The sequence below is a fragment of the Eurypyga helias genome, unplaced genomic scaffold (genome assembly GCF_000690775.1).
Source record: "Eurypyga helias isolate BGI_N326 unplaced genomic scaffold, ASM69077v1 scaffold1638, whole genome shotgun sequence".
Taxonomy (NCBI): domain Eukaryota; kingdom Metazoa; phylum Chordata; class Aves; order Eurypygiformes; family Eurypygidae; genus Eurypyga; species Eurypyga helias.
The window spans coordinates 1-15,432 of record NW_010267374.1 but is presented as its reverse complement, the minus strand read 5'-3'; the positions used below and the strand labels follow the sequence as shown (position 1 = coordinate 15,432).

At 39.9% G+C, this 15,432-nt stretch overlaps 1 protein-coding gene across 1 annotated transcript in view; it reads right to left on the bottom strand.

The window, feature by feature from the left end:
• WDFY3 (WD repeat and FYVE domain containing 3) overlaps positions 1–14,949 on the bottom strand; it is a gene marked incomplete at both ends in the record, with an annotated part of 54,898 nt that extends 39,949 nt beyond the window's left edge. The window contains 10 exons of the mRNA XM_010157376.1: positions 1,021–1,256; positions 2,731–2,935; positions 4,349–4,404; positions 4,885–4,919; positions 5,866–5,940; positions 6,488–6,706; positions 7,868–7,968; positions 10,624–10,855; positions 12,934–13,046; positions 14,735–14,949. Of these exons, the coding sequence (XP_010155678.1) occupies positions 1,021–1,256; positions 2,731–2,935; positions 4,349–4,404; positions 4,885–4,919; positions 5,866–5,940; positions 6,488–6,706; positions 7,868–7,968; positions 10,624–10,855; positions 12,934–13,046; positions 14,735–14,949 (1,487 nt within the window). The remainder of the gene's footprint in view (positions 1–1,020; positions 1,257–2,730; positions 2,936–4,348; positions 4,405–4,884; positions 4,920–5,865; positions 5,941–6,487; positions 6,707–7,867; positions 7,969–10,623; positions 10,856–12,933; positions 13,047–14,734) is intronic.
• Positions 14,950–15,432: the final 483 nt, after the last annotated feature.

Below are 15,432 nucleotides of genomic sequence, written 5' to 3'. Positions count from 1 at the left end.
CCCAACTAAAGAAACACAAAGTAATCAAGAACCAGAGAAGTATTTGGTACATCTGAATCTTTGCCTGTGACAACAGGCCTTTTACAACGGTTTGCTAGGAAAACCACCTTAGAGACTATTACAGGAGATGCAAGACTGAATAAAGACCAAAAGGCCCAGGCATCAAAGAGAACATATAACTGTATCTTCACTACTTTGTATCCACTGCTCTCAAAGCAGATGCTTCTTGTGAGGCACTGTAAACACTGTGAGTGACAGCTGTCTACAACACTCAGAGGAAGTGTGAAAACTTAGCATGTGAAAGCTCATCGCAGGGATTTATTTCTGCATCTTCATTCCAGGTCACAAAGTGACCACCAGATCTACTGAAAAGTCTCTTGCCTGAATGGTTAAAAACAGGGCTAGAGAGACACATTTCTAACAAAGTTATTCACATCTTTGTGTCATACTCCTCTCAATTTCAAACAAGAACACTTAAAAAATATAACACAATTGCCCATACTTGTTCCCAACAAATGCTTAAAGACTATCTGCAGCACCACAATCCCTCCCTGTTTGATTTTTTCCCCCTCAGTTGATGTATTTAAGCCCTATAAACAAAGAAATTTCAAGACAGCTGTGTTTAAAGTACAGAATACATTGCAGATTTGCAAATGACTGCTATCACTAGAAACTGACAAGTTAAAATGCCTTTGCAATTTCATTTTTTACAGATAACTATAATATACAGTATGAATAATGACAGCTTCAAGCATTTCTAACTGATTTAAAACCAAAGTGAGGAATATATATAACAGCACTTCTACCATATCTCAGTATAAGAACTACCAGAAGTATGTTAAAACAGTAATTTGGATTCCTATCATCCTCCTCAATAGCAGCTACTAATCTTCTTCCTATGAACAGCTAGCTCTTCCTGTCTGCTACCACATACTCTCCTTTCTCACCTCTACTGCCAATATGCACACGAAAGATTCCACTACATGCAGGCCAAGTTCCTAGCTGCCACGTGAATTGTACTTACATGGTACGTATACTGCTTGAAAGCTTCCGACATAATTTGGTCCCAGCTCATAAATGGTGCTAACACCTGGGGCAGGCAAAACTTCCTCCAGGAAATGTGTAGGGCCCAAACGCCACACTAACGAAGAGAGCTGGCGCTGTGCAGGTGGTGTGCCAATATAGGCATAGACAGTGCTGACTACAGGTGGATTGGCAGAGCCAGACCCACTAGGGCTGCTGTGAATGTAGTGAAGCTGTAAGTGAGAAAAACATGGTGAAGTTATTGAGAGAGCATGGATACCATGGAAAGAAAGTAGGCAGGTCAGAAATATGGGAAAGTGATTTGCAAACCAGGGGATATATCAAATGACTGACATGTAATACATGGTATTCTGATACCTTACAGCAAAGTCAGCAAAGAACATTAACCAGAAGATAAATGCAAAGATCAGAATTAAATGGCTTTCAAAAGATAAAGGTGTGTATTGGAATACAGGATGAGAACATGCGAGTTCTGTGCTTAAAAATGCTGAAGAACAAGGGTGTATCTTGCTTCTAAAAACACGGTGCTTTAAGATGGTCTTTTTTTTTTTTTTTTGCAAAAGCAGTAAGATGATCTCATAACCTTGTGTTCTTTCTCCTTTTTCAGCCGGTGAAAACATGCATTTGGTAATTACACTGTTTTGAGCTAAAGTGCAAACACGATGAACTTGATAAGATTTTCAGATAGCAATAAAACAAATACACAGAGAAGATGCTGGCCTATATATAATGGCAGTAACAACCTCACAGGCATTTTCTACCTACCTTGTAAAAATTCTGTTACCAGCTACTGAACATAATTGCGTATGGCCAGATACACTCATGTATTACAGCTATTAGCATAACAATTAAAGTTACTATAGTCCTCTTTCTGCAAAAGGAATACTGAAAGGTAAACTTTGAAAGTCAGAATATTGTTTAACCTGTAGCAGTACAGTAATACTAGCTAATTTACACCCCACAGAAGGTTCAGTTTACTCCCTTAAGGCCCACATGCCAAATGCTCTTTGATTATCAGTTACAGGTCAGGAATACTGTGTGCTCATTGAACAGCTCCACATGCTCTTCACAGCTCTTTGCTTTCGGCCTCCTAGCTTCTTCCACCTAACAACACAATATTGACCTGTACAACTAAATGTGTTTCATCTACAATCAACTAATAACAACACTGGACACCTCAGTGGCTATCATTGACAAGGGGATGCTATTTCTGGGGTGGCAAGAGAGTTGAAAAAGGAAAACCACAGCTAAATGGGCAAAGCTGTCTTACTCTGTAATCTCCCTATTATTCAAAGTTCGACCTGCTACATGGTCCTGGGCTAAGTCATCTTCAGCATTTTAGCATCCTTCCAATTAAACTACTCAGCAGCATAGCTGCGCCACACTTGCTTCATATTCAGTGCAACATGTCACTTCACTTTAGCATTACTATCACTCATGCCTGAGAAAGTATTCATTATCTTCTTAACAGGATTAGGGCTGGGTCTGAGCTGTGTAGCAAGCAAAGACCCATTTTTGCAAGGCTCCTCATTCTGGGTTTGTTTTTTAGTTTTGGTTTGGGGTTTTGTGGTGGTGTTTTTGTTATTGTTGTTGCTCATTCTGCGTGGCTTTTTACACATATATGCAGAGAGAGAAAGAGAAGTCACTCCAATCAGTAAAAAAAGAGGATTTAAAGATTTATTTTACCTTAACAGTATTAACAAGCTGTCCATCAAGGTAGAGTGCAGCTGTGCTGTTCTTGAGCATGCCTTTACTCATGACCAGAACTAAGTGATGCCACTGGCCTTCCACAATGAGGTCACCACAGCGAAAACGGGCACAACAAGGAAGAATTTCATAAAATGACGATTCCTCACTGAAGTGAAAGAGCACCAGAAGAAACGTTATTTGTCTGTTTCAAGCTTCTTACATCATAAGACTTTACGCAAAACAAACTACAGCAATACATTAAAGCCAAATTTTTGAAAACAAGTAGTTAACAATGTGACCAAAAATGAAATGAACAAGGTATGACTGTGATATGATTAATAAGATCTGACTTTAGACCTTCAAATAGAAAGAACTAAAGGAACAGAATCAGAATTTTGGAGAAAGTATTCAGATCAATTTGTCACAATCTGACAGGCTGAATGTCCTTAGATACTTGCACACTAACAAGCCAGTATGGTTTTGGGAGTATCAACACGGGTGTCCTCTTCCTTCGCCTTAATTCTTCCCTAAGAAAATTCTCAGGATACTTTTAGACTTTTCACAAGTCCATGTTACTTTTCCCCTTCTACCCATCCTTTTACATTTTAGTTGGAACGACTAGTTTGCTCAAGTTTTACTAATTTTCTCATGCCATTACACAGGTCACAGATTTTTTTGTTATTTTTCTAAAAAAGTTTACAGCAGAAGTCCTCAAGAAATAACGGAGGTCTCTCCAAACCTACAGAGCTGTTTTTCACTATTCTCATACTACGGAGAGGAAGATATCCATACTTCTCCGACTTTCTCCTCACACCCCTTCCTGCTCCACTGTGGTCTCCTCCATAGGCCTCACTACCTGCTCTGGTGTGATCCTCTCCAGGGGCCACAAGGCATCTCTGCTCCAATGCTTGGAGCATCCCCTCCTTCTGCTCTCACCTTCATGTCCTCAGAATGCTTTCTCTCACATCTTTTTTTCCCCATTACTCGTAGCTCCACGCACCACCTCGCCCTCTCTTACATGTGTTCTCCCAGAGCCTGGCTGCAGGGCTCAGCAGTGCTCTGCAGGAGGCCTGCTGTGCAGCTGGCCATGTCTAGCACAGGATAGCCCCAGCCTCTTCCCACAGAAGCGCCTCCTTGCCTCTCAGCACTTGGTCAGAGACACTGTATAAGCTTGCAACTACCTTGCTTAAGCAATTAGGGCACACACAAAAGAAGAAATAAGTAAAAGGATTGCCTTTCAAAGCACCTGTGTTAGAATTAGGCTAAACAAAGTATAAGTGAAGTTAAAGATCAGGGTGAAAGCCCGAGACTTTTAAAATAAAAGCTGCACATACAACATCTGGCTAGCCAGACACACATCAAGCACAGACCAGGGGGTACTCGTAACTCAAGCCTCAGCACGATGGCTTCTCTTCTTCCCTTTTTGCAGTTCTAAGAAAAATTAATTTTCTGAAACGCTGCTAACTGAAGGGGTGGCTGAGGGCTGAGACACTTCTGCTGAAGTCAAAGACTCCACAACGTCTCATCCATTCCATCTCAGTACTCTAACCGCAGCATCACCCTTGCCTTCCCTTCACTGTATCAGCAGTAGAGACTGGGCTGTAAGGCCACTGACCTAACAAGAGCAGCAGCTGCTGTGGGGTTAGGGAGCCTCACCTGCAGCTCCATTGGCTACCCGCACACCAACAGTGACAAGAGTCAGACAGAGCCTGCTTTCCAGACACACAGCCAGAGGAACCCACTCCCAGCCTCTCCACAGGGGCTACAAACCAAAAGCTGCTGACTACCCATCCCCAGTCCACCAACTGATGATCTTCAAGCATTTCCCAGGTCTTTCTTCATGAATGGGTACTGAATTATCTTTTTCTGAATGTTGAAATGCACTTTAATTCTCAGAACATAGTTTTTTAATGTCTCAAAAAGGCATCCTCAGACTTCATACCAGAGGGCATGATCAATTTGCAGGTGGATTTGCAGGTGGACCCACATTCTACTTCAAAGCTGCCCCCCCCACCCAGCACCCTTCCAAAAAAAAAAAAAAAAAAAAAAGACAAAGCTCTGAAATTCTCCAGCAGGGAATGCTTTAACAGAAAACAGCAGCTTTTCAGAGCTCTCTTCATTCTTAGGAACAGAAACCTCTGATCCTCTTACCTCAACAGCCACCTGCACAGAGGGAACACTCATTTCTTTAGAAATACCACAAAGAAAATGATAAAAGCAGAGTACTTTAAACTAACTCTCAGATAAAAAATTTATCTCAAGTTCTTTTTCTCAGCCAAACACCTTGGAGCACAATCCTTGGTCACAAGAAAGATCCTTAAACCAGCCCATTCATCCTTACAATAGACCATCAGCACTTGGGTCCCCAGGCTGGCAGGCCTGCCATCTCAGTGCTACAGGTACTTCCCAGCTCAGCAGGCCACAACAGGGTGGCACTCCAGTAAAGCCAAGTACCCCGTTCAATTAAAAAACAGTCTTTGTAGGCAGAGGCCTTCAGATCTTGTCTGAAAAAGCCTCTTCAAATCCAATCTTTTTAAAAGAGTTAGATAGTAGGGGTTTACAAACTAAAAACATACCATCTATAGCTCCCGTGCAGGCTAAAGCAATTCCTATGAAGATAAATTTATTTAAGAATTTGATCTTCTGAGAAAAACACTGTCAATATCTTTGTAATTTAAGAGGTTTAGTTTCTCCCTTATACCGTGGGCCTTCAGCTCAGAAGTTTTAGGTTTTGAACCTAATTTCTACTAAGAGAAACTACTGCAGTTAATGATGCAAATGTCTGCTTATTGTGAAAATAAAGAATATTCTGCAACAGCCTGCTTTGCTGTTTCAGTGCTTTTTTGTTTATTTTTTTAATAATAACAGTTGTATAAATTCTTTATTAGTGCCTGCTATTCAAAAGGAAAGAACAGAAGGCAGGAACAGATTTTTGACAACCACTTGTAATCCAGTGTGTTGGTCTGGGTAAAGAGCTAAGCCTAAAACATATGCAGAAGCTGCCCTGCTCCTCTCAGCTCCTCCACAGCTGTGGTGCATAAAAAGCCTGTCAAAACTGACCATTTTTGAAGGCTCTGATGAAGGACCAGGCAGGAGATGGGAGATGACTAAGCCTGAAACCCCCAACCATACCATTAGCACTTTCTACCAAGTTCACTGGCCTCAGAAGCTTCACTTTGATCTTCACAGCACCTCCTATAACTCCACCTTTGATCACAAAATGAAGCTGAAAGAAGCTACAAACTCTTTCTGAAAACTGACCATAGCATTAAAACATGAAGAGAATGACTGATGGCTTTCACACAGCCTTCCATTGTTGGGATCATGCAGGTTGAAAATGCCTTCACAACCTGTTAGTTTACTATTTCAAAACTTTGAAGTACAGACAGTCAACATTTGCACCTGAAGAGATGATGTCTAAAGCGAATGATTCAAGATAAACAAAAGGCAAAAATCTTCCCAAAACCAGTCACATAATCCTTCCTTCAAACCTATACTACTTAGGGGTTTGGCAATTTTATTTTTTTTAATATGCAGATATCAAATCTTTTTTTGAAATTATAAAAGCTCCTTAATTTATGTATGAATGTTTACACTTCGTATTTTTCCACTATCAAAACCCATTAGGAGCTGGTGAATCTACAACTAAAGTTCCATCACACACAATTCTTCTAGATACTAGGTTCAAAATAAACTTGCTGTTGCATCCCCAAAATATCATCAGGATTAGCTGATGACATGACACAACTCTTACCATAATTTTGAAGCAATTCTTCTTTAGTTGAAACAATCAGTGACCGGTCTTTTGCCGAGAGGACAATGGCAAGGCATACATAGTGCTGCTCCGAGGAGTTTGCACGCCGCACTACAGTAAGAAGTCTCACTGGATGGTTATTAGGAGGTGTATTAAAATGTTCAATACAAAACCAAGTTGAGTAGCTTAAACCAGATGGTGGTGGGAAAAATCTTTCACCTAAAAGCAAAAATGAAAAGCCATTATATAGCTGCAGTAGCTGGTACTTAGGATACCTACTTGTTCCTGTTCCTTTTTTCACATCAGCTCAGTTGATATCAGCTGTGCTTTCTCAAAACTCTTCCTTCATGGATTTCAATGTCACTACTTTCATGTCTGACTCGAGTGTGGAGGAAAAGCCACACAAAGCTAGCTCAAAGGGATTTCTTTCAAAATAACATAAAGCAAGAATTGCATGCTATATTCCCTCCTATTCTAAAGCAAAAAATCAATTGTGAAGCTGTGTTTGTTCAGAACAACCCCATTTCAGTTCCCTAGACAAAAAAATAAGTAGAAATGGATCAGGCCCTCAGAAACTGTTATCACAGTAAGATGCTTCGTCCATATGTGTGACTCACTGAAGAAGCCGTTGTTGAAGATCTCTTTACCACCTACGCCTGACTCCATTTCATCTCCTGGGGTGCTCCCACCGAACAAAATGCTCACAGACTTCAAGTACTGTCTAACACTAATTCCATCTTACTGCAGTAAACCCTCAACTTAGTTAAAAAAGGTGTTAAGTCTGACAAGTAAGTGGTCATGTTCAATTAGCCCTGCAGCACACCACATTTCTGTAGGTTGACCCTCGACTTAGTTAAAAAAGGTGTTAAGTCTGACAAGTAAGTGGTCATGTTCAATTAGCCCTGCAGCACACCACGTTTCTGTAGGTTGAACAGCCTACAGTGAACAAGTATAAGGGATAGCAAACAATTTAGATGGGGTTTTTGTGATGATGTAACTACAGCTGTAACAAATTCAGTCAAGAATTCAGCAGAACAAAGCCACAACTACAGCATTACAATTCATTCCATGTTCCCTATGCTCTTCACACTACTACCTCAACCTGTTCTTAATGTATCCAGGTTCATTATTCATATGCTTCTCTTGGCTACAGTTTAACCTTCTGCTGAAAGCCTTGTGTTGTAAAGCAATCACACATTTGTATTTTATATTGCTTTTCTTTGCCTTGGGGGCAAAACCCAACAGGAAAACACACACAAAAACCCCACAAGGAGCGTACAAGAGGCAACACCATACTATCACTTCATGGCTAACAAAGAAACATAAGAGAACTAAACATCAGATACAAACCATTGCTGACAGTCACACCTGAGTACTTACCCGTTCCAATTCCACTGACAACCGCACCGTCAATAAGTCCTGTTGTAACAGCATTATTTGTAGGTGCGTTATGGGGAGCCAAGCTTGGCAAGAACAGGCAGCTGTCAGACAGAAGACCAGTAACACACTAAAGTTTAAGAAAGTCAGTATAACTGGAGTTCAGTACAAACAAGACATAGCCTAGGAAAATACATCATAAGCAAACAATCACTCACCTTAAGTGCACATACTCATGAAAACTAGAATTGTCAAGATTTCTCTTTGTGAGGCTAAATTACCTCCAGTTCAAAGAGCTCTGGCAGCATATATCTTTGGTGCGAAGGCACAGAGACATGCCCACATAGCTCCATAGCACAAGATGCTCCCTTGTGGGCAATCATAATGCGCTGCAGCCTTTGAGATGTTCTGAACTCTCAAAGCGACTGGAATAGCTAAATATTCAAAGAGCATGGTAATTGCATACTATGGTGTTCTGATTTTAAGCGTATACATGCTCACAGTAATGTCATATTTCACCAAATTAGCTATGTTTGGGCCTTACAAGGGCCATCGATGCTGTGGACACAACGGAAACAGATATAAGGAGTGCCTCCTACTAGAAGATTTTAAGAGCCCAGATGTTTTCAGTGACCAGCCTCCCCACAGGAGTTCATCTTCCAGTTTGTATAGACTGTCCTACTGGAGGCAAAATGACAGCTCTTCCACTTGCTGAAGAAGCATCGTTTTGTTGACACTGACACTTGAGCAGGCTAGTTTAAGTATACTGTAGCTCAGCTGCCTGACAGAGGTAGGAATTATCTTGGTCTCATGCAAGCTATAAAGAGTTACCTTGACTACCCGTCTTGAAAGCAACAGTGACCAGAACTGTGAACTTCTATCATCTTCCTTTTGATTACAGTTCTCATTATGCACTTTCTCCTCCCTCCTGAAAATATTCTTCTCTGGGTGGATCACCCATGGCCAATGGTGTTACAAGCATGTTCTTTCTAAACAGGTAACTTACAAGGGTCTACCAACTCTTGAATTCATGCAACACCCTGGCACTTGAAAATAGGCCAGAAGTTTTTAGATTTTTTTTTAATTATTATTATTGATTATAGCAGCCTTCTTAGGTGACTTGTTGAAATTACAAGAAATCACAGCTTCATTATGTGGATTACTTTAGGACAAGTCACAGCACCTACAAATCTGGAGAAAACACAGTGGCAATTAATTCTGTTAGCCTACTTCAAGTTCTTCTTAGGTCCAAAATATTTTCTTTTCTCTTATGAAGGATGTAGAACGGAGCTTCAAGCACCATTTGTTTTCAAATAAAATCTGTCCCTGAGTATATTGGATATGAAGGCTAGATGCCAAACAGGCACTGCATCTTTACTTCGCAAAGCTGAAAAAAATGCAGAGCAGCAGAGCTCTCAAATATCCAGGACGGACTCTGTTCTCAGACCACTCATCCCAAATCAAACAGAACAAGTGCACCAAGATGCAAGTGGCTCTGTCAAAGGCCACAACAGAACAGAAATAGATTTAAGAAACTCAGTAGTGTAAATAGTAGATCTGGAAAGAAAAAGAAAGTAAGTGATTCTGTCAGGTGGAGCTATTTATGGATTTATGAAATTGCGGTACAGCTGTGGACAACAGATCATTTCCACATCTGCTCACAATTCTTTTGAAAAAGAGACTGAAAAAAACCATTGAGGAGCTACTTATCTCATACAAGAATTTGTCACACAATAGGCTTCAGAGCAGTTGTCAGTTTTGGTGGTTCATGTCATAAAAACCTTTACTGGAAGCTTTATTAAAAGGGTTTTAAAGCTTTTAACCAAGCTTCTGTGAAATTCTGGCACCTTGAATGTTAAGTAGTTTTTCATTCACAATTGTCTGATTTGCACATACCCCACAACACTGTCCTCTCTGAGATACTGGTTTTTCAGCCTATTTGCGAGCCTCCACCTATGGACGCAGGCAGTTAAGGAATACCTGTTCCTTATACTATTGGTCTGAATTTTTTTGATATATTTAGCCCTTAGAACAGAACAAAATGAGTGTTTTGAGGTTTTACTGTTCCATTTTTTAATCCAAAAAGACAAACTGTTTTCCTTAAACAGATGCTGAGAACAGTGTCATGTTTTCATCTTCCAAACAGTCAAGTTAAATCATATTCCATGATTCTCAAAGTGCCTCACTCAGCAGGTATTTAATGAGAGAGAGAAAAAACCATGAGAAGGCGATACTGGCTGTTAAAGAAATGAGTTAAGCATTATATTCAGGCTACACCTCAATTTAATCAGTGTTTTCCAGTTATGTGGACTCAAAATAGCTGCCTTCTCTGCTTTACTTGTATTTCTGATTTGCCCACTTTCGCATTTCCAAGTTCTTCAGCTATCTTAAATGGGCTGCAGAGCACTTGGGCCACCCAAATGTCACACACAAATCCTAGCAACTGAGTTTCTGCAAGGGTATGTTGGCCTTCTGTTGTTTTAAAAGGCATGTGAAATCACAAACTGAGAGGATACTATCAATGTTTAGACACATTTCTACTTCACAAATAGCAAGCAAGCATTTGGTTTCAAGGCATTAAATTAATGACAAAGTGGAAACTTATGTGGCTTAAAGTATTCCTTTCTTTTTGTTGAAGAATTCATTTGTTTCTGGTTTGCAAATAGTCCATTAAAAATTACAAGCACTTCTTTGAAAAAGAAAGTATGAGAACACTGCACTGGTGCCCCATGTTATTTGAGAGCACTACAGGACCTTACCCAAACCCTTCAAGAGACGTGTCAAACTCAATGAATGCTGGTGTAACTGATGATCCGTGAAGCCTGATATCATGTGGGGTTGTCATGGAGACCAAACACTTCACTCTCGTCAGGGGTACTGTGCTCCCTTCTGCTGGCTTGAGCAGGCTCTTGCTTATCCGATAGTGACTGTCTTCATGCAAACCGAAGACGCTGTCAGAACCCAGACCGTCCATTGAGGTAACCATGCTATCTAAGGTAGAAGCCAAGAAACAACACAGTATTGCAAAAGAGAGGCATTTTCAGGCTATTTATTTGGACTTTTCAAATACTGCTTCCAACGCAATAGCTGAATTGTCAATCATCGTCAACTATTTCAGCCTCTCAGAAGATTATGAGCTGAGAAGTATTGCTGTCGTCATAAAAACGTTCTACTGAGGTAGAGATGAACATTTGCTCCAGGTATTACAGAAAGTCCATGGTAAAGTTAAAATATTGAGCCAAGAGGCCATCTCATTACATAGCATCGGGAAAGCGTCCCTTTCGCAGAAGCTTCTGCTCCCTGACTTAACAGGCAGGAAAAATTGTGCTTCATGTTTTTCAGATGCAGTAGCTCTGAGCTAAAATCTCAGATCTCTCACTAAGCAGAAAGGTTCAGTAACTTTAGCTTAGAAAATGTAACATGATAACTTGCAGTATTCAGGAAACTAGCCTTGCCTTCTCTTTCCTGGGTTACAACCTTTTCAAACTCACATTTTCACAATTTTCATTGTTCACCTTCCCCCATGATAATAACCTATTAAAAATAAAAAAGTGCTGGCCGAGAGGTAAGTTGAATCTCTCCTTTCCTCCTCTTTTTGAATGTACTGACCCTGACGACCTAACATGAATTCTGCTATTCTAGTTAGTTATTATTTAACACTTGTAATACAGTATTATCCAGGATATTTTCTAGTTCCTTTTAAATAATTTAAATGTTTAAACTAAAGTATTTTTAACTGTGTTACTGCTGGCCATACAACGACTGAGTTGACACCTAGAAATATATATCACATGCTTTGGAAACTTATCAATAATATCTTTCTATTACCATTCACTGAGACTCTCTTGTACTACATGAACAGCTATTCCCAAGCTCTAAAACTCATGGATAACAACCAGAAAGCATGAATGTAGAAGAGAAGGTCAGATCAGTCTGAGGAATTCATCAGTTAAAGACATTCAGTGCCATTAATGGACTGGAAAACAGATGTAACTTTCCAGTGTGATAATCAGAGCCAATGTGTAATTGCTTTATGAAGTATTCTATCAGATAGCTGAACTTCCATGACAAGATACCACACAAAGGAATAATGAAAATTTCCAATGGACAGGTGTAAGTATGTGTATCTAATCTAGAAATATCTAGTGAATATCTTATCAAAATAACATTGTGAATACCTTCCTCCTGTGTTAATATCAGGACTAAAACCAAGGCTGAGTTGTGATGTCTCCCCCACCCCTTCTTCTTTTAAAGCTTATCTAAGTCTGTGCTTTTTCTTGAAAATTTTTAAATTACTATGCACACATAATTCAACATCTCCTGACCACATACTATTAAAGATTCAATTTTAATATACTAGGAAATTAAACATTGAAAAAAAGCAATGAGTAAAACCATTGTAAATATTTACTTTGAAAAGTTAATGTTTAGACAGGGAGGGCTGAACTTAAAGTAATTAAGAGTGAGTGTTCCAACTCCAAATTCTACCTCTTTATAAGAGAAGTGATTATTAGATTGAGATTCTGCCAGATTTGGTAAACTGTGCTTTTTTTTTCCCCGTTTTAATTATTTCGATTTCCTGTCTCATTACTAGTGATGCTAATGATGACCCAGGTTACTGAGACAAGCTGAAATAAGTGGAATTATGCTTGAGTGTAGGAATTTCAGTTATTTTATCTGACACCTTACTGAACCCATAAGACACTACAGAATGACACGATGTGCACATGAAATTATCTGAGAAAAATATTTTTCCTTTTCCTCTTATGTAACTACAAACTCAGTATCTACTCAAGACTTAAAAGCAAATTATTATAATACTTAAGTTACTTTTCATAAAATAAATATTTACAATTACCACACTGAATATGTATTAAATACCAATTACTACATTCCCCCTGCTTCTACAACTTTTTCCATTCACACTGTTTTGATGATTTCCCATTCATACAAAACAGGGACAAAGTTAGGATTTTCTGGATGCTCATCTACACAATTTACATAAGCAGTCAGTTGGGGGATGTCAGCAAAACCTCCTTTATGTAGATTTCTAGTACTTCAGCACCTACTTCTCATTTCCGGTTCAAAACTCAGCGAGCTGGGTTTGTGCACCCGGTACTGTTTCAACAGCTTTTTGTCCCAAGCTCCGCAATTCAAAGGATTTCCCAAGCGTAAAAATTCCCTAAGAAAGAGAATAAAAAATTTGCAGATCACTTTGTCTATGTATTTGCCTTGAATAGCACCAAATCTAATCTTAATATAGTAATTACTTGTAATAAACATAACCTTTAACTAAGAAAATAAACAAACTAATGTATAATTACAAGAAACACATTTGATCCAGCTGAAATGATTTAATTCTGTACACATGCTCTCAAAAGTTTACATTTTTTTAACCAATCAAACACTTTTGATAGAGCTCCAAATTCCTTTCTCTTAATTCCAAAGACTTGGCTGGAGACTGTCACATCCTGTACAAGAACATCAGGATGCTCATGGATGCACATTCAGCAAGCTGAACTCACCTGGAAAGACAGACCACAGGCTGAAGGAAGTGACCTCAGCTTTATTTTATCCATGCAGCCTATTTGGCTGGGGAATAGTTTCACAGCTATCAACTTCTGTGTCTACCACTACCTAGGCTACCTATGTAGCCTATGCTTAGGCTAAGTTTCCCTAAGTACCTATGCTTAGGGAAACTTAAGTCCCTGCAATGAGACTACCAGCAAGCGTGCTCCCTGCAGAAACATTTCTGACACAGCTACCTGCCACTCAAATGAACCGACCAGATGTCCTGGCTGCAGGTCAGCCAGGCAGTGATACATAGGAGATAACACAACGAATTTGTATTCCAGCTGAGATCACAGGATGGCTTGGGTTGGAAGGAATCTTTAAAGATCATCTTGTCGAACCCCGCTGCTGTGGGCTGGGACAGCTTTCACTATATTGGGTTGCTCAAAGCTCCATCCAACCTGATCTTGAATACTTCCAATGATGGGTCATCCACAGCTTCTGTGGGCAACCTCTTCCAACATCTCACCACCCTCATCATAAAAATGTCTTACTTGCATACAATCTAAATCCAGACTCTGAGTTTAAAACCCTTGCCCTTTGTCCTGTCACTACACACGCTGGTAAAAAGTTCCACTCCATCGTTCTTATAATCCCCCCTTTCTATACTGAAAGGCCTCCAGGGCTCCCAGAACCTAGCAAGCAATCCAAAGTACCATACAACTGCATGGGTATTTAACAAATGGTTCAAAATATGTTCCTAAACTTTTCAAGCTTACTTTTCTTGTACTAGCATAGCTGTACAAACCTACTTGCATTAATATGCAGAAGGATCAATTTTTTAAAGCTATGCATCCCCAGATTTTTCCAGACACCTCTTGTATTGCGTTCCTGCATTTCCTTCACACAAACTAAAGTGCTAAATAAATCTGCTGCCCTGAAGCTTTTCCAGTCTCAGGTATTTAACATTGCACAGAAAAGTCCTCTTCTATGGCAGTGCTGCTTTTAAAACTATCATGTTTCCTTTTCCTGAGGACCTAGCCAGAAATGACATTTTTTATATCCTCTCAAGATTCACAGGAAGGAAGCAAATATTTAACTTCAGTACAATCTCTGTGAAAAACACCAAAGAGATTTCCTTGCTCCACACTCCTCCCTCCTCCCCACTCTCCAATTCCCAACATCTCCAGGGTTACATGCTGATTACCAGAAAGCAAGATAGTCTATTTGATGTGAAATAAAATGGGATCCCGTGCGATTGATACCGCACGAGGTCACTTAGGCTGTCTACCAATCTGAGCCGTTTACAGTCAGCCAGCAGGGCTCAGCTCAACTAGACTGCAGTACAATCTTTCTGACCTCAGCACCATGGGCTGCAGTGCCTGGGAGGCCAGCCTTTCAAACATCCTTTGGAGTGGCGGATGGAGCGAGTGATCCTCATCAGCCAGAGCAGCGCTGCATCTTTGTAGAAGCCGTGCATGGAGCCCAGCTTCACACATGACTTGCTGGTTTCTCTCTGTGTGTACCAGAGATTGCAGGATATTGGCCACTGCCAGCTGGAGATCCAGCGCGTGCTGAAAAAAAGAGCACACAACTTGAGATGCAAACTGAAAAAGCAAATAAGAGAAAGCCCTTATACGTAATAATGAAAAAAACCTAACATTAGCAATAAATACACAAAACTTCCTATACTTAATATATGTGTGTTGAGTGTGTGTGCACGTGTGTGTGAAGACACACTTCCACCTCTTTATGAAAAAGGATAGGAAGTTCTATGAATGGTTACACAACCATTGTAAAGAAGAACAATTCAGGTAGGGATGGTTACACTAACTTCTTTTCTCCACTAGAAGAGAGTTTGTTTAGAAGTTCTACATGCTTAGAATGTACTAAGAACTTTCATTTTTGTGACTGCAAAACTATTCTTAGTAACGTAACATAGAATCACAGGATCTTTTAGGTTGGAAAAACCTTTAAGATCATTCCAACTGTTACCCTAACACCACCAAATCCATCATTAAGCCATGTCCCTAAGCACATCTACAGAGTTATTAAAT